Source organism: Schistocerca nitens, chromosome 1 (genome assembly GCF_023898315.1).
Source record: "Schistocerca nitens isolate TAMUIC-IGC-003100 chromosome 1, iqSchNite1.1, whole genome shotgun sequence".
Classification (NCBI taxonomy): Eukaryota; Metazoa; Arthropoda; class Insecta; order Orthoptera; family Acrididae; genus Schistocerca; species Schistocerca nitens.
This window is the reverse complement of record NC_064614.1, coordinates 20,062,105-20,089,809: the sequence shown is the minus strand read 5'-3', so window position 1 is coordinate 20,089,809 and position 27,705 is coordinate 20,062,105. Positions and strand designations below refer to the sequence as shown.

At 42.9% G+C, this 27,705-nt stretch overlaps 1 protein-coding gene across 1 annotated transcript in view; it reads left to right on the top strand.

The window, feature by feature from the left end:
- Positions 1–27,705, top strand: part of LOC126251767 (Down syndrome cell adhesion molecule-like protein Dscam2) — a gene marked incomplete at its 5' end in the record, with an annotated part of 377,821 nt that overhangs the window by 334,331 nt on the left and 15,785 nt on the right. Inside the window, 5 exons of the mRNA XM_049952392.1 lie at positions 4,369–4,513; positions 4,590–4,762; positions 10,415–10,600; positions 18,660–18,833; positions 19,242–19,362. Coding sequence (XP_049808349.1) covers positions 4,369–4,513; positions 4,590–4,762; positions 10,415–10,600; positions 18,660–18,833; positions 19,242–19,362 — 799 coding nt within the window. The remainder of the gene's footprint in view (positions 1–4,368; positions 4,514–4,589; positions 4,763–10,414; positions 10,601–18,659; positions 18,834–19,241; positions 19,363–27,705) is intronic.

Sequence of the window (27,705 nt, the reverse complement as noted above, 5' to 3'; positions counted from 1 at the left end):
TATTTACGAATCTCTCGAGTTTACATTACAGCTGCTCAGTATGTCCTCCGCCCACACTCGGGTAAGTAAGTCCATCGTCCATGATACAGTATAATGTCACTATGGCTCCAGTTCCTCAACTTTTTTTAGGTTCAAAAATTGGCTCTAAGCACTATGGGACTTAACATCTGAGGTCATCAGAACTACTTACACCTAAGGACATGACACACATCCATGCCCGAGCCAGTATTCGAACCTGAGACCGTAGCAGCAGCGCGGTTCCGGACTGAAGCGCCTAGAATCGCTCGGCCACAGCGGCCGGCTTTCTAGGTTCTGTGGCAGTGTTTGTACATAAACGTTGTCCTTAATGAAACCCCACAAGACGTCACAGGATGACAGTGGAGGCCGGCTGAGAAGTGCTAAAGCGCCAGCTGTTTGACGATCAGTACAACTGCTCGGCTATTAACGTACTTGGTGATTTCAATGAGGGAGTGCCCCGTCTTGCTGAGAAATAAAGTTGTCCTCGTCCAGCCTGCGACACACCGGTTTTGAAACATAGTATGACACTGCTTACCGTTAATAGTGTTTCCATCAAAGAACAGATGAATGGGATATCGCATAAAACACATTCACTTTTGACTAATCTCGTGCGTCCATGTGGGTTCTGTTGGCCCCAAAATTCGAACATTGTCTTTGTTTACCTTCCCAGCAAGGCGGAAAGTCGCTTCATCCCAGAGCACGAAGCAAGTGTGAATTGCAAATAGCATTCTGAAGCTCGTCATAAAATGCCACACATTTGCTTTTATTGTCATGACGTAGAGCCTGTAACAGCTCTAACTTGTACACCTTCAGAATCAACCGACGTCTCAAAACACGTCAAACTGTTGTTGTAAGCAGTTGTAGCTCCCAAACGACATGACGAATTAATTTTGTGAGACTACGTTTAAAAAGCAGTTTCAATTCGTGCGACTTACCATCAGAAACACGAGCGCGGCCAGGTCTCTTTCCTTTACATAGATATCCTGTGTCTACAAACTGTCGATACAATCTGTAAATACTCCATTCCTTTGGAGAATCAGTTTTGTACCTCAACCTGAAATGTCTTTGCACTATAATAACGGAATTTCACTTCGCAAACTCGAGAACGAAAAACAGTTTCTGCTGCAGAGTAGCCATTTTGCAACAAGTGACAGTAACCAAGCAAATAGGAGACAACTGACATTTAGCGGCAATGGACATAAGCTATACAACTTGTTCAGCTTCCAATAACCGAGCCGTAGCGCAACGGCCGATAGTTTTGTCGAGACAATACTTTGTATACGTACATTCTTTCTGAAACACGCTGTATGACGCACCAGATGTCTAGGCACAGGTTTGTGAGCACGGAGCTGGAGCCCCAAATGTGATCTGTTAAGTTCGTATCAGCTGGATTTGGTCACCAAGATATGAGCATGAGTTCACTAATAAGTTCCTCAAAACTGTAGCACGTTTCTGACCTTTTGACACTTATAATTATCCTACTTGGAGTTGCCATCGCCATTGCGAAAGATAACAAACATGAAGTGCTCACTACTATCGTGGTGCCGTCAGTTGTTATCAAACTTCCAGTCGAAGCCCAGATGAATGGCCCCCGTGGCATAACACTGGCCCCTACCCGCCAACGTCTGCGGTGCGGTTTCAGGCAGCGGTTCGCTTGGATTGCATTTATCCGGACACGACAATGGAACCGGAGTAACAAGAAACTGACGACACGTTGAGATCGATCAACAGTCCAATTCTGAAATCCCGAACCCACTGAAACCGTAATTGACGATGTCGTTAGGTCAGCATGGGTTCAAAATGTGTGTGAAATCTTATGGAACTTAACTGCTAAGGTCATCAGTCCCTAAGCTTACACACTACTTAACTTAAATTATCCTAAGGACAAACACACACACCCATCCCCGAGGGAGGACTCTAACCTACGCCGGGACCAGCCGCAAAGTCTATGACTGCGGCGCCCCACACCGCTCGGCTAAGCCCGCGCGGTCCGTCATCATGGGCATACTAAAGTGTCGTCTGCTGCGCAGTCCAACTTTCAACAATGTGCACTGTACACTGTGCTCCGAAACGGCTCTTCCTGCATCAGCATTGTATTTTGCCGTCACATCTGTCACATATCGCCACCTATCCTGCTTTACAGTGCAGGCAAGTCACTGACCTCCACGCCCTGATACGAGGTGTTGATGCTCGGACGTAACCTGTCATTCGTAGAACGAAATGTTCCACGTCCTTAACCTCAATTGGGCGACGAAAGACGTTCGTAGGTTAAGGTAGTTAGTAATTAGGGAACATCCCACTTCCGAGAGGTTTTTGATTATTTGTTGCAGATCAAAGCTCTACCTATCCTGTACTATTGGCGATGAGGGCTGTGGACTGGAACTTGTGCCTGCTAGGCGGAATCTTTAGCTCAGTGCGGCCGCGAGTGTAGGGCATGGAGTGCAAATGACCTTCATGACGTCAAAGAAATCGCCGAAAAGACGACTGATGTTCAGATTTTATTGTAAAAAACTGTTCACAGTCTCTTCTGAGACGCATTCATGCAAACACCTACCCGAAATTTTATGACTATGTAGTCGATCACTTAGAAGAAGTTAGGATTTTATGTTATAAGAAATACACTGAGTTCCACTTGTCTGGGTGTGTTATTCCACTAGACTGAAGAAAATATCTCTTTCACCATCATCGATGCTGCGAATCGAAGTCCACTGGAGAGAAGGCGGTTCACGGTTCAAGGGCACTGCCTAGCAGGACCCTTGCAGCATTGATACTGTAAGGCGACCGACGGAAAACGTAAGTGAACTAAAAAATCCATTAATATACGAGATCGACTACTTGACTGTTTCAACGGCCCATTCCTATTATCTTCAATAGGAAAGTAAACCACGAAACATTCCAACGCCGAACACCTTGTCGCTAGTCGTTGTTTCACCGTCTTCAAGCCACCTTCGGTAGGTGCTCACGACAGTAGTAGGCGAACAGCCGACTAGTTTCGTAGTTTCTGAGATGCCCCTTCCCAGACGCCAGACCATTACGGTAGCTCCTTTGTCAAATTCGCTTATGTCAGTGGGCTTTCCCTTTGCAGTCCGTGTCGTCGCTAGAATGATTCCCCCCGCCTTTATCTTTATTGTCATTTCATTCTCATGCCCCAGAGCGGCGAAGGTGGGTTGGCAGTGGAACAATACTCTGCTCTTCAGACAACAGGGTTTTTTTAAAAAAAATGAAAGTTATTCAGAAAGATGAACTGCATTTACGTAATTTAAAATACATGAAAGACGCTTTTCATTAATGATATTTAGAACACAGCGCAGGAAAACATTGCTGGATATTTAAACACGATGAGTTGCGAACAGGTTAAAAACAAAAGCTGCACTGTATTACATTACACTATCACTTGATGAGAGAAACGTACCTTAGAGAAGAGGTAAGGTGGATTGGTTCTTTAGGGCAGATAAGGGGTTTATAGGGCTGTTTAGTTCGAGTGGGTTGCGTTGTGGAGATGGATATCAAGTGGGAGGATGGCTGGTAGGAAAACAGGGGATTCGGGGAACAGAGAGCTAACAAACTTCCTGGCGGATTAAAACTGTGTGCCGGACTGAGACTCGAACTGGGGACCTTTGCCTTTCGCGGGCAAGTGCTCTACCATCTGAGCTACCCAAGCACTACTCACGCCTCGTCCTCACAGCTCAGATGGTAGAGCACTTGCCCGCGAAAGGCAAAGGTCCCCGAGTTCGAGTCTCGGTGCGGCACACAGTTTTAAACTGCCATGAAATTTCACATCAGCGCACACTCCGCTGCAGAGTGAAAATCTCATTCTGGAAACAGAGAGCTAAGGCTGGGTTCAGGCGAATGTCAAGAGGGAGGAAAAGAAGCATGGGATGGAGAGGGACTGCAGCCCTGAAATCGAAAAGGGATAGGGAGGAGCAGACTGAATCTGATAAGAAGGATGGATGTCAGGGTGGTCTTCGCTGTCAGGGAGTGAGGGTCTGTTAAAACTGCGTTAAAATCATTCCTCATTCGTATCTACTCTGCTTGTATACTCTGCTTACCGCGTCATGTGTCCACGCCGCCACCAGGCGTCATGCAGTATCACGGCGGGCGGTGGTCGTAGTGTTTTGGCTCAACATTGTAAGAAAGGAAACGCGAGAGTTAAAGATGGCGTATGAAAGAGAAGAGATCTCTTGGGTCACTAAAAAATACATATTGCAAGAAAAGGTCACAAATAAAAACGGACACATTTCTTCTCGTTTAAACAGGGTTGAACAACAAATCTATTGACAGAGCGTAAGCAGAACCTATATAGATATAATTTAATATCTGCTCTACTGATTGTTACATTTTTGTCTTCAGCAACAGTTGGTCCAATACAAGAAAACCGAAGCCCAACAGATACAGCTCGGTTCTATGAGGACATTCACGTGATAGTGCCTACGGTTTGCTCTGCAATATTCTTGTTGTCAGCTGGCCTGCTAGTGTATGTGGCCATACACAGGAGGTAAGCAAGTAAACACCAGTAACTATCATATTCGTGCTGTGTATTTATGTTAATGAATACATGAAACTCTTCTCAGACAGTGTCAGCGAGATGCGCAGTACAAAAGTAACAGGGGAGTTCCCGAAAGTCCGAGTGCTTGCAAGGCCGCTGCAGAAATGGACAATAAGAGGAACTTCCAGCAGATATACTCAGCATCCCCCACCAAAATGGACGACCATCAGCTAGTTAAGCAGTCAGATGCTTCTTCCGGTGAGAAACAAATTGTAATATTAGCAACTGAACATTTGTAGTTTGAATTACACATTTAAACATGATCTCCTCTTACATACGTAATACAACTTGAAACTAATCTTTATACTTTAAATACACTAATCGCCATTTCATTACCTCAGACCACACTGTAATGATAGATGAATTTCTAAATACGATTCTCCTTACTGGATATTATTCTTGTTTTCTGAGATAAATCTAACAAATCTCCCGATATTTCCTCATTACTTTTCCTCCGAAAATGTTTTTAAGAAGTGTATTATCGCTAAGAGCAAAGTCAACCATTTTTGCTCCCCTTCGCTCTATTCCTTTCAGGAACTGTCTTCTTTCAACTACCGGTAAAAAAAAAAAAAAAAAAAAAAAAAAAAAAAAAAAAAACTCCGTCTTCTGGCCACGAGCGGCCTACCGGGACCATCCGACCGCCGTGTCATCCTCAGTAGAGGACGAGGATAGGAGGGGCGTGGGGTCTGCACACCGCTCTCCCGGTCGTTATGATGGTATTCTTGACTGAAGCCGCTACTATTCGATCGAGTAGCTCCTCAATTGGCATCACGAGGCTGAGAGCACCCCGAAAAATGGCAACGGCGCATGGTGGCCTGGATGGTCACCCATCCAAGTACCGACCACCAACTATCTATAACAGAACCATTTCATTGGTTTTCTTTTGACTCTCGCTCGTTTTTGTTACTTTCCTCCCTTCCTTGCAGATGGTCTTAGTCTTTCTTCTCTATTCATCTTTTACTTACTTACGGCAGTATGCTCCATTCGTAATCCCTGATGAAAGCATTCCTTATTTTGATGTACCTGTTCTTGTCTGTTACTAAAGTTAACGAAATTCTGTTGTTACGAAAAGTTGTAATTGGCAGAGACTGCTCTTCTAATTTCTAAATTGTATTTCTTATTATTTCAACTGATTCTTCCTAACTAACAAAATTGTTTCACTTGACTGATTCTTTAGTTACCGAGTTTTACATTTGCTGGTGGTGTTAGGTGGATGCTGCTTATTTCTGTTAGTTTTGTCTTCTTTGCATTTGTTTTTAGCTTATATTGGTGATAGAAACTGTTAGTAATTTCTACATTTTTCATGTTCCTTTCTGAGTCTACAACTAGAGCAATGTCTCGGTGGATAATATACAATAATTCACGTGCCTTTACGACTTTGATTTACTGTTTTGAGGTATTATTTCCTTCTTAAATAAAAACATTATGACGAAATGAAACTACTTTCGTCCGACCATTAGTATGGGTTCTTAGGTTGCTCTGGGAGAAGCCTCATCAATCTAGAAACACCAAATATTAGTTCACTTTATTACAGAAATGAATAAAATATTTACTTAACTTTCACTCACTTCTTTGCCACAGGAGTACCGGATAATTTACAACTGTCATTGACTAGCAAAGTATCATGTGATGCACTGATTAACAAACTGTTCTCTTGAGGTACAAAATGCAAGATTTATGAAAGTACAGTTCATAAGAAACTTTAACAACTCGTTGTTCCTACACTATGATGTTGACTCCTTCAGATAAGGTCACGAACTGAGATGAGCTCTTGCTTGCTCGACGCTATAGAGGGATCCAGAAAAATTAGACACTCCTTGATAGTTAATAACTTTCGAATAAAATGATATATCTTGCAATTCTGCGCGGCAGCGAAGTCCATTGTTTCGTCAACACGTTTTCCAGCAGATGACAGTGCAGCAATGAATGACGTAAGATTGTCGTTGAAGTGGTACTGGAAGTACGAAATCGCGATGGAAGTACAACAGCAATGGCGTAATGTGTCTGGAACGCAGCCATCAACGCGTACAACAATTTATCGTATTCGGGATAAATTCAAAGCCCACTGTACTGCTCAGGATGTGCATAAGGAAAGATCTCGACGACAATAAACATCACTAGTCCAGTTTCCAGCGCTACTGTGTTGTAGCATTTTACTAGGTCACCTAAAAAACCTGAGTAGCGGGGTGCACGTCAAAGTGGGGTAAACCGATCAAGCGTACGACGAATTCTGAAGGCTGCAAAGTGGAAAATGTACATTCCAAGATCGCTGCACACCATGAACGAGGACGAAGCGGATCGAAGGATGGAGTACTACAAGTGGTTTGAAGGCATGCTTCGCTAAAAATGGTTGAAATGGCTCTGAGCACTATGGGACTTAACATCTGAGGTCATCAGTCCCCTAGAGCTTAGAACTACTTAAACCTAACTAACCCAAACCTAACCTAACTAACTAACCTAAACCTAACCCTAACCTAAACTAACCTAAACCTAACTAACCTAAGAACATCACACATGAACTAACCTAAGAACATCACACACATCCATGCCCGAGGCAGGATTCGAACCAGCGACCGTAGCGGTCGCGCGGTTCCAGACTGTAGCGCCTAGAACCGCTCGGCCACACGGGCCGGCTATTCAGGGTCAATTGCCACTTTTCGCACCATACAGATATCTTATCTAAATCATTTTCATGTCGTTTTTATCATCTGATGACTTCACAAGACGGTAAATGACGGCATCATCTGCAAACAATCTAAGACGGCTACTCAGATTGTCTCCTATGTCGTTAATATAGATCAGGAACAACAGAGGGCCTAGGCCGGATATTACTTCTGTTTTACTCGATGACTTTCTGTCTATTACTACGAACTGTGACCTTTCTGACAAGAAATGACGAATCCAAAATGATTTTGATAAGATATCTGTATGGTGCAAAAAGTGGCAATTGACCCTGAATAGCCGGCCCGTGTGGCCGAGCGGTTCTAGGCGCTTCAGACTGGAACCGCGCGACCGCTACGGTCGCTGGTTCGAATCCTTCCTCGGGCATGGATGTGTGTGATGCCCTTATGTCACTTAGGTTTAAGTAGTTCTAAGTTCTAGGGGACTGATGACCTCAGAAGTTAAGTCCCATAGTACTCAGAGCCATTTGAACCAATTGATGCTTCGCGAAGATGAACGGTTTGCAGGGATGGTTATTTGGTCTGACGAGGTTCAGTTCAAACTGAACGGTACTGTAAACCGCCACAGCCGCGTGTAGTGGGCTCCTGATAATCTCCACATTGACGTGGACAAACATGTTAATCTACCGGGTTAATGTGTGGTGTGATCTGTCATCGCGTGGTTTGATTGCCCATTCTTCTTTGAAGGTACCATAACTGGTGAGGCACTGCAAACATCGATTTTACCTGTTATCCGAAAAAAAAATGTTCAAATGTGTGTGAAATCTTATGGGACTTAACTGCTAAGGTCATCAGTCCCTAAACTTACACATTACTTAATCTAAATTATCCTAAGGACAAACACACACACCCATGCCCGAGAGAGGACTCGAACCTCCGCCGGGACCAGCCACACAGTCCATGACTGCAGCGCCTTAGACCGCCCGGTTAATCCCTCGCGGCACCTGTCATCCGAGACGTGGTTGGAAATGATAGATTTTACCTACAACAAGATGACGCTCCGCTTCACTAACACGGAGATGTCAAAGCCTACTAGTATGAAAATCTAATTGGACGATGGATAGGTCGAAGAGGAGCTGTTGGCTACCCACTACGGTCTCCAGACGTTACGCCTCTTGACTTCTACCTATGGGACGGTCTTGAAAAATAAAGTTTGCCAACAGAAGCCAGTTACACCGAACGAGCTACGAGAAACCGTTGTGGCGTCCTGTGCTGCTGTCACACAGCAGTTGCAACACGACAGCCGCATTTCGGTTATCAACAGCTCAATGGCATCGAAATTGTTTGGCTGCTGATGGGGGTCCCTTTGAACACATAAAAGATCCCCCCCCCCCCCCCCTGCAAGCATTGTAACGGTATGTCATTTTGTTCCATTAATACTATCAAAAACTGTCTACATTTTTCTGGACCCTTCTGTAAATTATACTCAGCGCGAGGGCGCTGATGTGTTGAGAGGGAAGAGTGGTCTTCCGGGGTTCCTCCCATTGGTTGTTACGAATTGCAGTGAGGCCTCGCTAATGTCTATGGTAAGAATTCGCGTTACCTACTTTGGTGTGGCACCGCAATCTCTGGGCAATACCACAGTGAACATGGTGGAAGCACTCCAGCTCTGCCTAAAATTTCTTCTGACTTTTTGCTGTTCTTTCACATGTAAGTGCGGTTATTTGGGTGGACTTATGCTAATACAAATTCCTTACGACCTTCTTATCCTTCCAGGCAATACCTATACTCTACATAAACTCAAAAACATACAGTTTACCATGTCAAAAGCCATTGAAATATATGAAAGCGACTGAGGTATTTAGTTAATTATTGACTATTTTTGCATCACTATTCGCAAGGATAAAATTGCTTATGTAATTACTCTTCGCGATCCATACTCAAACTCATCTTCCTTTATTTCATATTTCTTATTCTGCTCCTTATCATGTTACTAATATTTACAATCTGTGAGACAAAATAGGCGTAGTTCTGTGATTACAACATCCCACGACATTTGTCTTTTTTTTGTTACTGTATTTGTTCTATTTCTGCTGAAGTTTGAAGTTTTCAGGAATTTCTCCAGTCTTCTGTCATTCTGTAATGATCCTTCATATTCACAGGAATGTCGTTAAGAATTTTAACAATATGCCAGAAATCCTTGTTGCTTTTCAATTCAGGGGCTCATTCAGATTCGTCTACGATTAACGGAATACAATATTTGACGTGATGGGCGTTAATTTTAATCGTGAAACAGTTACCACGTTGATTTACTGCCGTATAAATAATAATATAACACATTTCTATAACGTTATTGAACCATATGACAAAGACACGTAAAAGAGCTCCAATCGCCTCCAGTGTAGCATCAAGGCTGTACGGGCAGGATTCCATGTTTGCCTTCCACAATTAACTGCTACGCTGAGATTTGATATGCATGATTATGGTCCTCATTTTAGATGTATCAATTAATTGAGTGATAACTAATAAAATAACCAATTGTTATACGTTCTTGTACACGTATTGCAGATGTGATTTGTCCATTATGTCCAGTCGGTCTTAAAAACTAAATAAAATGTTTTTAAATGTTGGCCATAGGCATTTCCCTTCATTTATTTTCAAAGCCTCTTCAGCGGACTGTAATAAATGAACGGAATTAGAACACACGAAAAGGTGGTGGAAACATTACTTTGAAACAACTTCTGCATGTAAATTTTTCGCATAATTTTTTTTTTTTTTTACTTTGAAAACAACTTTTGGCGTGCATGTGTTCCTGTTTCTAGGACTTACGGTATTGCTTCCTCTTATGTTTTTACAGTATTTTGTCATATATTTGTTGTGATGAACTTTTTTTTTCTTGAGTTGGCGGTTCACTGCAGTAGTTACGGAAGCATTTTTATAAAATCCTCTTTATAAAATCTGCCTCTCTGCAATTTCTGTAATATTTTCTCATTTTTATTGAAAATGAAATAAATAATAAGGTGTAATTTCTATTGTTGTCCACTTTGCTAAAAAAGATTTTGCTAGCCACTGAATCATGATATCTGCCACACAGATTCAAAATATTTTATACTGTATGCAACCCGGATTTTAATGTCACGTATCAGTAAAAAGCATTTAGTAACACTATTATCACATTTTACTGAAAATATATTTGCACTGAGATTTCAATGAGTTTTACTATTTTCAGATCTGTACGAGATGAGTCCGTACGCTACATTTCCTGTGTCATCGGATCCTCCTAGGACAATAAATGCTCGGACAATGGACTACGCCATGCAGTTTAAAACATTTGGACATTTGGAAAATGACTGTGGCGTGCAACATGGATTTACTCGGACGGTCAACAAAAAATTTCAGCATATACATACCGCTGGTAATATAGGATATTAATTTTTGCATTCAAATTTTTTTTTTTTTATGTCATCAGTCTACTGACTGGTTTGATGCGGCCCGCCACGAATTCCTTTCCTGTGCTAACCTCTTCATCTCAGAGTAGCACTTGCAACCTACGTCCTCTATTATTTGCTTGACGTATTCCAATCTCAGTCTTCCTCTACAGTTTTTGCCCTCTACAGCTCCCTATAGTACCATGGAAGTCATTCCCTCATGTCTTAGCAGATGTCCTATCATTTAATTACAATATAAAAATTAGAAGTATGATATTTATCTCTACTTGTGTGTGTAAATACTAATTTCTATATGAAGATGGTATCTGTACTTTCGGACATGTCCGAAAGAACTGTACCATCTTCATATAGTTAAGGCTAACCAGCCATTGACCTTCTTCTTCTGTGCTGGATGCACACGCAGTGCCCGAACTGTTACGGGACTCGGTAAGATTGTCCGCCCCGAGTAATGAGTGTAATGGGCAGGGGCACTACAAATGTAGTGTGCGGACATTAAGTTGGGAATGTGGCTCTCACGGGGAAAGTGCAAGGGATAAATCCCTGCAGTCGCACTATCCTCTGTGCCCTCGGTGGCTCAGATGGATAAAGAGTTTGCCATGTAAGCAGGAGATCCCGGGTTCGAGTTCCGGTCAGGGCACACATTTTCGACAGCTTAGGGTCTTGATTTAATTATCATTTCATTAATTTCTGTGGTTTACGTTTTTTTCATGTTCGTTAAACTTAGTTGATTCATATTTCAATGATGCTACAGTAGTTATTTCTTTAGACGTGACGGTGTTACCTGCAACTCATACGTAATTTTTCTAGAGTATCAACAGTTCATTTTTATGTGGTGCTAAATATAGTAATAAACCATACCTGATGTAAAAAAGCGTCTATACATTTCACACTATGTAGCTCTACCATCTATTTTCCTTTTAGTTTCTTTCTCACAGACTGTTTGGTTATGGTTCTGTTCACTTCCTAATGAATTTGTTTCTGAGCCTCATATGCTGATGGCGTTTATGTCATTCTTTCCGGTGATAAACACGTGTCTTTCTTTTTTAACTCTACTGTTGCACGAACATTGGTGGCTTCCCCAGCCTTTATTATTTCCCTCTTTATTATATTCTACAACTGTTCTACTAAACTGTCCTCCACCAGTCGAGCTGACACTTATTTCAGGCAGTAGACTTACATTCAGGAGGTGCAGGAGTTGTGCTCCACCTTTTAATCATTTAATATTAGACAGGACATTAAGCCCAAATGTTCCTTCCTTCCTCAGACAACCATCCAAGTCATTAGGCGGCCCTTTTGTGCGCGTGTTAAAGAATTTCCATTTCCTTTTAGTCTTTGTTAATTTTGCGTCGGTGTTAGGATATCTTCACACCTAAGTGTATTTTACACAGCGGCAACTTGGTTCCTGAGTCTTTCTCTAATACTGATGTGATACAGTCGGTATCTTACTGAGTTTTACAGTATTTACCATGATACATTCTCCCTTTTAAATTTCTAAGATGTCTTCTTCACTTCGAAATAATAATGCTACACAATTTCATACTTAGAGATACTGATAACTTAAAACTTAATCCTTTTTGTGCTAGGAACAATCTATCTTTGGTTTTATTTGTGTATTGTGATAATGGTCATTTATTTTACAGTGTAAGAGTCCCTGTTACATTTCAGAATTGTCTTTAGCGTTTTGAAGCATAAGCGGTGTGCAGCAATACAGCACCACAGACATCTGTTGCAGCAGCCTGTAGAAATACGGGGCTATTATAAATGATTCATTCATTTCGAAAGTTCTATAGTTTCCAAAGTATTACATGTACAAACATGATACATTCGTGAATAGGAATATATAAATGGAACCACAAACTCGCTGAGTTTGCACTGGCGTTAGGTGTTCAGTGCCTTGAGAAAATGGCGACAAAGAACAGAATTTTTGTTTGTTGGAATACACGAGGTGTTTATCTGTTACAACAGTGCTGCGTGCATTCCGAAGGAACTAGGGAAAATAACTGCCATGTAAACAGAGCAGAGCGAGACACTGGAGCATCGTTGTTCGTCACTAACTAAACGACGAACTTCGACATCGTTGGAATGGGCGCAGTGCTGAAGAAGACTTGGCTCTGTTAACTTGGCTCCTGAGGTCGTCTGACCTAATGCCTTGTACCTTTTTCCTTTTGGGTATATTAAAGGCAGTACTTACTTGCCCCTACTACCAGGAACTCCGGAATAGGTCAGAGAACGCTTCACTTCTTCTGTTACGACTATTCATAAGATGTTGCTACGTAAGGTATGGAACAAACTTGGCTACTGCTTGTACGTGCGTCGTGTGACCAGAGGCACACTCACAAAAAACTTATAGAGTGAAAAAGGCAAACTTGATGGGTTTATAGTTCTAGTCAAGTGTCAATCGTATTTGTATATGTTATACTTCGGAAAATATAGAGCTTTGAAAACGAATGTATCATTTATAGTAGCTCTGTACTTTACACGAATAAAATATTGATACTGACTCTCTAGTAGTCAATAAGATATAAAACTCGACTAGAGATTTAAGTGCATAAAAATAATCTAGCAGCATATCCCCAGTTCCTTCTCATATATGTGATGCAGAAACAAACTGATAATGTCAGAGCAGGGAAGGGGACATGGAATCGCTCACAATCGTTGTGGAACAAAGGGCATAAAACAGTAGCCAATCGTTGACCAGTATAGGAAAGAGTGAGCGTCTAACATAATGTGCCAAAACAGAACCCGTTATGCTAAAAGGTATGGTTACTTCTTATATTAGCTTTAACAAATTGTTTGCAATGGTCAAGGAAGGAAAACTTTAAAATCTTCCCCACGGCTGCTTAAGTCAGACCTGATTTTTCCTGATGTTAACTGAGTAAAGCTTGACTTTTAAATCTGTTACACTAGGAGTATCACAATGTCATTAATTTGTTACGGGAATATGCTGCACTGTAGAAACAGCACGGCTACACGCAGTTCTGCAAGGTGCCATGTTTCTTATAATGAAGTCTAAAGACCAGGTGCAGTAATTTAAAATAAGTACCTCTCAAGAAACAAATTTTAAACACTCATTTTTTCTCAAGTACCATTTTTATGTGATAATTGCGGTGCCGCATCATTTTTTTTTAAATAGGTTACGGCCAAGTTTTTGCTGTAGTAGTGAACACTGTCGATCATATGCGGAAAATACTAAAACTTGAACTTAACTGACTTCTTTTCCAGCGGGGAGCCACAAAGAACGTTAACTCAAAAGGATTGTTTTGATTAACTTCCTGCAACTTCAGAATTTTAGAGAGTCGAAGATTCAGTTCTGTGCAACGCCTTGGCCTTTCCCCAATTGCGCCAGTTTCCTAATATCTTTGCTGGCAACTCTCGGTATATCGATCGGTACCTCACTTTTATATTCAGTGACCTTCCAAAAATTCATCAGTGAAATTCCGTCCTCGTATCAATCATCACTCGTCGACGACAGACTAGCCGACCGCGGTGGTCTAGCGGTTCTGGCGCTGCAGTCCGGAACCGCGGGACTGCTACGGTCGCAGGTTCGAATCCTGCCTCGGGCGTGGGTGTGTGTGATGTCCTTAGGTTAGTTAGGTTTAAGTAGTTCTAAGTTCTAGGGGACTTATGACCTAAGATGTTGAGTCCCATAGTGCTCAGAGCCATTTGAACCAATTTGACGACAGACTAAAAAAATTCATACTCATTTTTATCATATTCCAACAAATCAATATTCTTAATTAAGAAACACGTCAACTTTCACAGTTACCGATGTAGTCTACATTTTGACATCAGAAATCATACACTAACATAGATGTTCTCAGGATTAAGTCTAAACAAGATCTGACCTTAAACGTGAAATTTTTCCATTTCAGACATAGATCTGCATTATTACAACACATTTAACTACTAGTTTCATTCACTAATTTGATTTAAATAAAAGGTGATAACACGCGCCGACAGGACTTTTCTCGCCCGACGGCCTTCGCGGGGAAGGCAACAGCTGCCAGGTCACTATCATTAGCGCCAACGTCGAAGAATACAAACACAACACTGAGAATACAACTCAGACATGTTTAGTTACAACCGTAGTACATAACTCTAATGCGACTCAGCATAGGTCATCATATCGGTATAACATTGGCTCACCTACCAACTGCGCGGCCGGACATGATGTAACGTCTCGACTTTCTTGTCACACCACATAAGGCTTTAATTTGCTGCCTCCAGTATCACTACAAAGTTGGCAGTCTGCACGAAACGATTCGCTCATCGTCTCAAAAAGTACCTGGTGTGTTTTTAATGAGTTTCTTGGTCTCAAAACTCATCCTAGCAGCTCTTCATTGTGAATTTTAAAATTTTCCCGGTGAATTGATTGTCCAAACAAATTTCGTGCTTCCAGCCGGTCGTAGTTCAATACCTCGCACGATACTTTGGTGGCCAACTATTTATGGATGATTTTGAGGAGAGAGCGCTTGAATCAGCTGCCCTGAAGCCAACAGTTTTTGGAGGTATGTGGATGACACTTCCATAGTGTGGCTTCATGGAGAAGACAAATTAATGGAGTTTCTACATCACCTCAACTCCATTGATAGCAACATCCTGCTCACCATGGAAATAGAGAAAGATGGTTGTTTGCCTTTCTTGGATATCCTGGTTCGAAGGAAGAATGATGGTTCTCTAGGGCATTCAGTTTACCGGAAGCCCACTCATACTGATTTGTACCTGCAGGCATTGAGTTGTCATCACCCGTCGCAAACCATGAGTGCGCTTAAAACACTTGTTCACAGAGCTCATACTGCCTCAGATCTAGATAGCTTACCTCAAGAACTCGCCCATCTAAAGTCAGTATTCAGCGAAAATGTGTATTCCATCCGGCAGATTAACAGGGCACTAACAGTTAAAACTAAGAAGCAGGAAGTGGATAAAGAGGAGAACACGCCGGAAAAACCTTTAGCTTTTCTTCCTTTCGTTGGCAACACATCGTTTGAAATAGCAAGAATGCTCCGAAAATTTCAGGTAAAAGTGGTTTTCCGCCCAACATCGAAGATTGCGGACCTTGTGGCATCAGTTAAGGACAATCTGTTACTACGAAAAGCCGGAATTTACAAGATACCGTGCCAATGTGGCATGGTTTACATAGGTCAAACCACACGCACCGTGAAAGAACGCTGCACTGAACATCAACGTTACAGCCGCCTTTTGCAGCAAAGCAAGTCAGCTATTCCTGAACATTGTATCTCTGCTGGACTGCAACGACGGGTATGACTCAATGATTTTTGTTTGAAATATGACCATGTGCAGACTTCATCACCTACGTCGTTTACAAAACACGTCAAAAAATTATTTAAATTCTTTTAAAGTTCTCTATAAAAGATTCTTGAACTAAACTGTAATTAAAACACCTTCAGTTGAGTCGCTCGTGCAAAATTACGTCACTCAGTCCAACTGGTTTGCGCAAACTTTTGCAATTTAGACGTCGTTTGTTTCTTCTTGGAAATTATATTCCTGCACGTTATCTTATTTTTCCCATATTAAAATCAGACTGTAAATCCTTTAAGATTCAAAAATCGAAATCAAACTCTTCTGAAAATTAATATCTTGGAAAAATTCAGCAATAATTCTTCCTCAATATAACTCTTCATAAATAATTGTCTGTTTTATTGTCTTCGTATATGCTACATGCAGATGTGAACATCAGACTCGACAAAACAGAACTGAACAAAATACAACATGACCTAAACATTCTGTGACGGCATTACAATGGAAAATTACAAATTTTTATTTATTTGAATGTTGGAGTTTCGACGCAACAACCCGGTCACAGGATCTTCTGCTGCTCTTTGGCCGTTGACCCGCGACGCCTAGTGGCCAGCAATTTTCTTTCTGGTTCCGGCGGTGAAGATGCTGTTTCCGCGAGTTGCGCTGCTCTCTCCAAACATGAAAGATACGAAACAAAAATACAAAACTTTAAATATTTTACAAACATAACAAAATATTACAAATACACAAACAAAACACTAAATTAAACTTATATTTACCTGCAAACTGAGCTGGTCCTTGTGGATGGGTGACGCTTTAATTTCGCGTCTCATTACAACATTCAATGGAGTATGAGAAAACAATGACTTTGCCGCAGGAACGTCTTTCTGGGACTCCATTATTAAAGTATCCGTAGAAATACGTCTGGCGGAAAACCTGTTGAACCGTGACAGCGGCTACCAGCTGGACAGTGCATGGAATCCGATCATATCCACGATTTGCTCTAATCGAAGACGAAAGAGTGCGCCGACGCCCGCGGCAAACAGTAACGCAGAGGGCGACTGAGTTCCGCTATTCCACCAGCGAGGACGCTGCTGTCGGGCAGTGTGGTTCATATATCAAGTATTCGACGCATGCGCAGAATAGTTACAGCACGCTATATACTGCGGAACGGAGGACGTTTTCGCTCCCTCCAAGACCCAGGCGATCATCATAGGCCGCACCACCCGCTCCTTCCGCTTCCATGATTCCTACCTCACCATTTATGGCCGTCCTATCCACCTCACTCCTACCCTCAAATACCTTGGCCTCACACTCGACCGCCACCTCACCTGGACCCCCCATCTCCTTACCATCCAAAACAAAGCTCACAACCGCCTCCGCCTCCTGAAACTCCTGTCCGGCCGACGTGGGGTCTGCATCTACAAATCCTTGATCCGCCCCATCCTCTGTTATACCAGCGTATCTTGGATTTCCGCCCCTCCCCGGTTCTATAAAGCCCTCCAAATCCTCGAACGCCATGCGCTCCGCCTCGCCTTCCACATCCGCCTTCCGTCCCCCACGCGCATCCTCTACGACCTCATCCCCTTCCCCCACCTTTTCCTTTTCCTTGCACACATCCCCACACTATATATTGTCCGCCGCCTTGATCCCCCTCACCCCCTGGTGTCTCCCCTTCTCTCCACTCCCAACCAATTGCTGCGCCTTTACCGTTGCGTCCCACCCTCTCTCTATCTCCACACCCTTCATCTCCTTTCCTAACGCAACCTCCACCGACTACCCCTCCCGGATGATGAGCGCCCTGACATCTACCCTTCCTACCAACTCTACCCCCATCTTCCTGCCTCCTCCTCAGGGCTCCCTCTCCTCCCCCTCCCTCCTCCTGAGCGGCTTCTCCCTCCTACTCCATCTCTTGCGCCTCCTTTCAGTGTCTCTGCGCTCCCTCCTGCCCTGTCTTCCCTCTTCATCTCCCGCCCCATGTGTCTCCTGCCTCTTCGTGTACCCACTGATGCCCCTCCTCTCTTCATCCCGCCGCTTCCCCTACTGCCCCTTGCTCTCCCCTCCTTTTCCATCCTCTCTGACCTTTCCCTCGGCAGGTCCCACCCGGCAGTTTCATTCTTCGTCGTGTGTGCTGGAAGTGGGTTTTAAGTGTGTTGTTCCAGAGTGTTTTTACTACTGTGGCCGACTTTTAATGTGTGCATGTCCATTCAGTGTCTTCTCTGAGTTTTGCAGAATCGCCAACTGTGTTTTTTAACTTTCTGGTGACTTTTTTTTACTGTCCTCCATGAACGTCTCCATGTTAGTCTATATTTTTTACCTCGATTTTCTCCCATTATTCTGTTTTAAGTTGCCCTTTATCTCCTTATGTATGTATCATTTTATTCTTGTTTTAGTTGTCATGTCTCTCGGCTGAAGAGCGGCGGATTGTGCCGCTGACAGCCCTCCCCTGCCTATATGGGGCAGGGGAATGAAGTCACAATAAAGAAAAAAAAATTATAACGTTTTCGCCAGTCTGTAACGGCTCACCTGAAGATGACTGGCAGATTCCCAGTTGAAATATCGTGCGAGGTGTTTAATGACGACCGGCAGCAAGCCTGAAATTTGTTTGAACAGCTCTTCATTGTTTAATTCCGTGCACGTGCCACAGACTGGCTGCCGTTTTGTGGGCCTATCTTCACGGTGATACATTTCCGACCCTTAGGTATCTGGAAACTGTAACGACGTTACATCGCTAAAGCACATAACCGTTCCTTTATCTGCCTGCAGGAAGCGACATGCAACAGTCGATGACGTCGTCCAGCCTGCACAGGCACAGCAACGGCGAACACGGCCTCAAGAGGGCCGACGCCGGCCAGAACTCGGAGTCGGACACGAGCGGCAGCCCCTCTGCGGCGAGCAGGTACCGGATGCCCCTGAAGCAGGCCACGGCGAGGAGCCTAGGTACGCCGTGGCAGCTGACCACACTGCTACACAACGCAAAATCTGCTTCAGAGCTTTCTGTCACACTACGAAAAAAACTGCGTCCTGTTCTGTATGTCGATTTTCCTAACACGTGAAACAATGAAAAAAATATTAGCTGCTTTTGCATAAAGTTTACAAAGGGCACAGAGTTTGCTAAAGAAACTGTCAGCGCAGAACCTGCAGAGTCTGGTAGTTAAATAAACAAAATTAGTTTTACAGTTATTTCAAGGAACATATAAACAAATGGCTTTCCAGTAAAAATAAAGTCATGAATAACTTGCAGTACGAAGTACGCTCATGCGATAGGTGCGCTACCACAAATTACACAATGCAAACGGTGTGCCCATCCTGCAGTTTTTACTTTGCACGTGTATGTGTGTGTTGCAGAAATTTATCACCTTGACTCAAGTACTGAGTCCAATGAGATGTCTCCCATCCCTCAAAGGAGACGGACACCGCGGCATTATCCTGCCTGCAGTGGTGATAAAAGAGTGACGTCACACGACAGGTAGTCAAGGTTTGTTTCTACAGACTAATTATACTTTCGTTTCTTCTGAATCTCTTACTTATAACTTTCAATGATAAAATGGATGATTAACATCACCTGTGGGCGGAAAATATTAAACCACAGGCAGCTTTAGCTTACAATATAAAATCCATGTATGGAGAATCTGCTCATCGCATTCATCCATCCCAGTGCAGAAACATTTTCCGTATTTTAAGAAAGCTTCCAAATCTCTTCCTTCAGATAGTTCATTAAGGGGGGTAGGACGTCAAACGGGGCGACTTGGAGCAGGAGAGGCACCACAGGACATATTACAAATAAATTCATAAAACTTTGTCAGCATGACCAGGAAGGATTGAGGACTCATACTCATAGCAGTGGAAGTTCAAAAACGTAGTAAAACACCTTTTTTTACATGTGAAATTTCATCATTTTTTCACTTACTACTGGCTGCATTTGTTTCTGTAGGTAGACTTTTCTTCCTAAGTAAGAGAGATTCTTCGATGAATTTTGCACAGCATACAAGCAGTACTTACAGGTATAGAATTTTCCAAATCTATTAAAAACTGTGGTAAAAATTGAGATAATTAACTATAAAATTAGAGTTTTTTCTAAACAAGAAGTTTAAAATGTAACAGTTCATTCATATTTTCATAAATTAAATAAACTCTAGAGTTTCATACACATGTAACTATAGTTTGTATGCTGTGCAAAATTCATAGAAGAATCTCTCTTACTTAGGAAGAAAAGTGTACATATAGCAACAAATGCAGCCAGTAGTAAGTGAAAAAATGATGAAATTTCACATGTAAAAAAATGTATTTTGTTACGTTTTTGAGCTTCCACTACTGTGAATATGAATCCTGAATCCTTCCTAATCATGCTTACAAAGTTTTTTTGAATTTATTTGTAAAAGTATAGACAGTGGAAATTAAAATGTCCTGTGGTGCCTCTCCCGCTCCAAGTCGGCCCGTTTCACGTTCTACCCCCCTTAATGGTGAACTCAGCCATTGCTGGAAACATAAAACAATGTTTCATCAATTCTCCGAATTTCTATTTTCATACATATACACTTCGTGATTGTGTATGTAAAGTAACACGACAGGAAGCGTAGCCTGTGACCCCTGGACGCAATGTCACGTGTAACTCCAAAGTCGTAACGCAACACAAGACATACCGTATTAATCCATATAAATCCACCGGGTGAAGATGAATATACAGGGTGAGTCACCTAACGTTACCGCTGGATATATTTCGTAAACCACATCAAATACTGACGAATCGATTACACAGACCGAACGTGAGGAGAGGGGCTAGTGTAATTGGTTAATACAAAGCATAAAAAAATGCACGGAAGTATGTTTTTTTAACACAAACCTACTTTTTTTAATGGAACCCCGTTAGTTTTGTTAGCTCATATGAACATATAAACAAATACGTAATCAGTGCCGTTTGTTGCATTGTAAAATGTTAATTACATCCGGAGATATTGTAACCTAAAATTGACGCTTGAGTACCACTCCTCCGCTGTTCGATCGTGTGTATCGGAGAGCACCGAATTATGTAGGGATCCGAAGGGAACGGTGATGGACCTTGGGTACAGAAGAGACTGGAACAGCACATTACGTCCACATGCTAACACCTTTTTATTGGTCCTTTTCACTGACGCACATGTACATTACCATGAGGGGTGAGGTACACGTTCGACGGGCGTTTCATAGGACGTGGAGGTCGCATAAATTGGCCAGCCCGTTCTCCTGATCTTACATCTCTGGACTTCTTTCTGTGGGGTACGTTAAACGAGAATGTGTACCGTGATGTACCTACAAACGCAGAGGATATGAAACAACGTATTGTGGCAGCCTGAGGCGACATTACACCAGATGTACTGCGGCGTGTACGACATTCATTACGCCAGAGATTGCAATTGTGCGCAGCAAATGATGGCCACCACATTGAACATCTATTGGCCTGACATGTCGGGACACACTCTATTCCACTCCGTAATTGAAAACGGAAACCACGTGTGTACGTGTACCTCGCCCCACGTGGTAATGTACATGTGCGTCAGTGAAAAAGACCAATAAAAAGGTGTTAGCATGTGGACGTAATGTGCTGTTCCAGTCTCTTCTGTACCTAAGGTCCATCACCGTTCCCTTTGAATCCCTACGTAATTCAGTGCTCTCCGATACACACGATCGAACAGCGGAGGAGTGGTACTCAAGCGTCAACTTTAGGTTACAATATCTCCGGATGTAATTAACATTTTACAATGCAACAAACGGCACTGATTACGTATTTGTTTATATGTTCATATGAGCTAACAAAACTAACGGGGTTCCATTTAAAAAAACGTAGGTTTGTGTTAAAAAACATACTTCCGTGCATTTTTTTATGCTTTGTATTAAATAATTACACTAGCCCCTCTCCTCACGTTCGGTCTGTGTAATCGATTCGTCAGTATTTTATGTGGTTTACGAAATATATCCAGCGGTAACGTTAGGTGACTCACCCTGTATAGTGACCGGTAACAGCAATCATGTTGTTTTATTCTAAGGGAACAGTTTTAGCAGTTCTGATTCGTGGTCGTGAGGCAAAGCTTTTTAATGTGAAAATTATTCAAAAATCACGGATCTCTTTGTGAGAAAAGGAGATATGCTGACATTTATTGAGAGACAGGAAAACAAAAAATTGAGTCAGACTGGAATAAACAGAAACATGAAGATGGGCGAGAACCCCAGTCAGGTGAACGGGTGCTACTTGAACCAAGGAAGATCTCTGCTGGGTTTCAAAATGTAATAAATGATCGGATCGGAATATTGACATAGTGGAAGGTGGGAGGATGAGCCTAGGAACATCGGGCCTCTGTACAGCTGAAGGTGATAATGCATGGAAAAATCTAGAGGAGGCTTTTATTATCCAGCAGAGAAAGTCACAGGGCTCCTGCTGCTTCTGCATCTTCACCTGCTGCTGCTGCTACTTTTGATGATGATGACGATGATGATGATGATGATGATGATGATAATGATATATTACTCTATAGAACTGACGCAAGGTAACTTCGCCAGAAGTTCTCAACGTACGAACTAGAACACGTTGAACTACAAAATAACGAAGTGGCACAAAAATCTACCTGGATTCTACCGCTAACCAAAATGCGGATCAAGTACAGCATACTTCGGCAGATATACAATGTGATAGTTGTGATACTTATGTTACTTGTGTTTTCCACTGTCCTTCAGAGCTATTTGACAATCTAGAGAAGCGTTTTTTTTCTTCATGGCGCTACTGAGACCAAATCCTACTGTCGGTGGCTGATTAGGTAGAAAGGACAGACACACAACCAAAGTTCTAGCAACTTATTTTTAAAGAACAGCAATTTTTTTCACCTCTGCAAAATTTACCATAGCAACTCGACCATTTCCAAGCATTTATCGGATCAACAAGACAACTTCTTGCCATCACAAATTCACCAGAATTAATTTAAAAATGACCAGGAACTCTCTTGAAATTTACTGTGTTTCATTCACAAACTAGATCTCTATAATCATCAGTTTACCAGATTTTATGTTTTTAAAAACAAAGGAAACAAGGTAAGTCTTCCATACACGAGCTATACAGTCAAATTATTTATGCTGACCAATGCCTTCAAATTAACTTTTAATTGAAACTGAAAAGCATCCAAAGGAATCAAAAAGCAGGGTAGTAGATTGCAATACATAAAAGGATTATCCAATTCATAGTATCTCGTACTGAGATTACTCCGAATTCGCTTCGGTAGATATTTTGCTTATCCACCAAGAAGTCGCGTCCGTGGCCATGCCCTTATACGAATGAACAAAATTGTTTCCTTACTTCAGTACAGAGCGTTCAGAACGATCACTGGAATATAAGTACTTTAGGGACAATTCAAATGATTGGGTTACATATACACGCAACACAGTTTGACCGGTCAGTACTCTCAAAGAAGACACCATACCTCACTAATTGCTCGCCATTGCGAGAGTAAAGCCAGAAGGAAAGTCATGAGACAATCAGATGTAATTGATAATTATTCCAGTCTAATTAGTTGGCATCTATATGGGAAGAATCGACAGCTTATACTGTCCTACGCACACACTTCAAATGGGACCGATGCTTAACATGGAGAACATATCATGAAAATATGGAGTCACATTAAATCCACTGCACCATAACATGTGTCGGTAGGGAGTGAATCGTACATCCGAATCTGTCACACGACTCTGAACACCAAAATTATGCTCGATGGAGGCCCCCCCAACGCTCCGCTTAAAGCTAACACGGTTAGCGCTCGCGCCATTTCACGTGTCTGCTGTCCGCACCGACAGCTGAATGGACAGCCGGCACTGTAGCTCAGCGTGTTCGGTCAGAGGGTTTAGCTACCCACTGTGATAAAAGAAAAAGCTGAGTGAACGGATCAACGAACAACCTGAACGAGTGTCATCGGACGTCCGCCACGAACAAAATCAACGAACAATATAGAACAAAATGAGATCAACCAAAAAAAAAAAAAAAATAGGTCAGCGTGACGGACTGCCATCTTAAGGAGCCCGAGTTCGATTCCCGGCTGGGTCGGGGATTTTCTCCACTCAGGGACTGGGTGTTGTGTTGTCTTCATCATCAGATCCCCATACGCTACGCAGGTCGCCCAGTGTGGCGTCGAATGTAATGAGACCTGCATCAAGGCGGCCGGATCTGCCCCGTAAGAGGCCTCCTGGCGAATGACGCCAAACGCTCATTTCCATTTCCATGTATCTGCTTTCACGTGGAAGAACTCACAAAGTACCATATTATCACGTCTGAGACATAGGCGATTCATATCAAGAACTGCCCAGCCTCCACAGTCGATAGCGTCATTCGTAACGTCCGATTGCCCAGACGTCACTCACTTCCTACTCACTCCACACACACACACACACACACATACACACAAACAAACAAACAGACAAACAAACAAACACGTTTGCACTAGTCACATGACCAACTCCGGGTCTCTGCTTCAGCGACACTTCTCCGCAATGGTGCCAAACTTCGGCACACTTTAAAATCTGTATAATTGCCTTGAATTACTATTTAGTGCTATTATTTACTTTTGACCACATGAGTATATAGAGGGAGTGGATGAGAAGAGAAAAAATCCAGCAACATTAAAGTTCCTATGATACATCATTTAAGGAGCAACCTCTGATCTCGGAATGTTTACCACGCGGCTGCTACGTCGCAGGTTGGAATCATGCCTCGGGCATGGATGTGTGTGATGTCCTTAGGTTAGTTAGGTTTAAGTAGTTCTAAGTTCTAGGGGACTGATGACCACAGATGTTAAGTCCCATAGTGCTTAGAGCCATTTGAACCATTTTTCGGAAGGTTTAGATTGGATGTTTCTTCAAACGTTCAAATGTGTGTGAAATCTTGTGGGACTTAGCTGCTAAGGTCATCAGTCCCTAATCTTACACACTACTTAACCTAAATTATCCTAAGGACAAACACACACACCCATGCCCGAAGGACGACTCGAACCTCCGCCGGGATCAGCCGCACAGTCTATGACTGCAGCGTCTTCGACAGTTGGATGTTTGCCTTTCATATACACTCTAAGACAAAAAAAGAAAACGACCCACTACAAAGCAATTATTCGGATTAGACGGACATCGATACATGCGATGTACATGAACAGACAAACAAATGATTACAATTACAAAAAATTTGGATGATTTATTCAAGAGAAGGAGTCTGACAATCTGAGCAGATCAGTAACGCGTTGTTCCACCTCTGGCCATTACGCAAGCAGTTATTAAGCTTGGCATTGACTTATAGAGTTGTTGGATGTTCTCCTAAGGTATATCGCGTCAAAATCTGTACAATTGTCGAGTTACATTGTCAAAACTCCAAGTCGGTTGGAGGCCCCTGCCCATAATACTCCTACGTTCTCGACTGCGTAGATATACGGCGACCTTGTTGACCAAGATAGGGTTTGGCAAGCACAATGACAAGAAGTATAAACTCTCGTCATGCGCAGAAGGGCGTTATCTTGCTGGAATGTAAACCCAGAACGGCTTGCCATCAACAAAATGAGGCATAAAATATGGTCGATGTACCGCCGTGCTGTAGGGGTAAAAAAATGGCTCTGAGCACTATGGGACTCAACATCTGTGGTCATAAGTCCCCTAGAACTTAGAACTACTTAAACCTAACTAACCTAAGGACATCACACACATCCATGCCCGAGGCAGGATTCGAACCTGCGACCGTATCAGTCGCGCGGTTCCTGACTGAGCGCCTAGAACCGCTAGACCACCGCGGCCGGCTGTAGGGGTACAACGGGTGACAACCAAAGCGGTCTGGCTCTCAAAAGAAATGCCACCCCAGACCATCACTCCTGATTAGTTGATGGTTGGCGACAGTTTGGTGTCCCTCCTCTGACAGCAGCGTCTCCAGACAGGCGTTCAGCCTGGAATCTCGTTGACTGCAAAATAATTGTCTCCAGTAAAGAGTCCCGCTTCGAACGAAGCTCCGACGACCAGCGAGGAGGTGTCTGGAGATACCCTGGACGGCAGTGGGATAACAGCCTGACCGTTGCCCGCAATACAGCCCAACAACAATCTGGAGTGCCATTTCTTTTGACAGCTAGACCCGTTCCGTTGTCATCAACTGCAGTCTTACAGCTCTGCGGTATGTCGAGGACACTCTACACCCCGTGTTGTTGTCCTTCATGCCAAGCCATCCTGGACTTACATTTCAGCAAACTTTCTACTGCTTATCGTCGAGCTTGCCAAATGCTTGCTTGCTTTGTGTCAATTCGAAGCTGCAGCTCCGTTAGGTTGAAGGGTTAGCAGGTCTAGCTGCTTTTCCTTCTTCTTCCTCTGGCTCATTTTCAGTTCATCGCGTCTTGGTTTATTTCTTCCGGTTTGACACTCTTCCTTTTCCTTCCTCTTGCTGCCTGAGCAGCGTTGCTACTCTCGTAGCAAGTCCAGCCATCTCGTTGTCTCTCGCCAGTGAATCTGGTTTCCCAGATTCCTGATGAGAGGATTCGTGGATCTTCTCGTGTCTGCATAGAACAGTCGGGCCGACTGCTTGAAGCGGTCCTCCAGCATCGGCACGCTATTTAGCCGCTGTAGTTCGGCCGTGCTGAAGTCACGCGGAAGGTGTAGTCCCAGTCTGAGGCACCTGTTCTGGATCTTCTGGAGACTGCTGATATGAGTCGCGGCGACATTCCCCCACAACACGGCGGCGTATTCCAGCACAGGCCTGATAGGTGCCAGATACAGCGTCTTTCTGCAGTGTGGATACAGTGCGGTCGTGGGATTGAGGAAGGGCTAGAGGATCCGCATTCAGCGTCTTACCCGTGCTTGCCAAATCCTGTCGTGGTCCGACGAGGCCGCCGGCTCTATCCCCAGTTGAGAACGTTTGGGGCGGCATGGACAGCGCCCTCCTACCAGATCGGGGTTTTGACGATCTAACGCGCGAATTGTACAGAATTTGGCACGATATTCCTCAGGGGGGCATTCAACAGCGCTTCCATTAAGGTCAGAGGTATTGCATGGGGGCTTAATTAAAATGAAAAGGACTAATATTAATGAATAAATGCAATAATTTTACTAGTTGTGTGACCGGTTACGAAGTCTCGTAACCGGTTGGCCCTGACTAGTATTAGCACGCAACGTGACTGCATAAAATAAAAATGAAGAATGACAAGGAATTTCCATTAACACAATTGATTAATTAAGTCCCCTGCAATTATAAAAGCTACGAAACAACAAAGCACAAGTGTAACTGTTCTGTGTGTGGTAGTGTGACTCAACGTACATTTATATGGCGCGGTTCTTTCTCAATACGACAAAATATTTTAAACACCATTTACAATGAACTAATTGAAAAACCAGAAATACTATAATTGCACGTAGAAACCAGAATTACAAGTCTAATAAATGAACACGAGCCAGATGCTTTGTTGGCTGTACCTGTGCGGAAGAGGGATTGTCATTAAAGAAAACTGTGATACCTTTTTACCTCATTATATATTGACGAAAATATTCCATTGCACCAACATCATAAATCAAAAGCCCATCTCCTTTCTCAAATATATTCTGACTATTGCAACTTCTTCCATCTATACATTACACCAACCGAACAGCGTCTACTCTCTCGCCCAACAGAACAACAACTGCCCTCGACATCCTCTAAACTACTACCGCCCAGTGGAGGCGGCGGAATAATAATCTCTTGCACAATCTCTGGCGCTGTGACTCGGTGTAGCCACATTTCAGTATAACAACGCGTTATTGACCTGCTGAATTGTTGAAGCTCTCTTTCTCTCTCTCTCTCTCT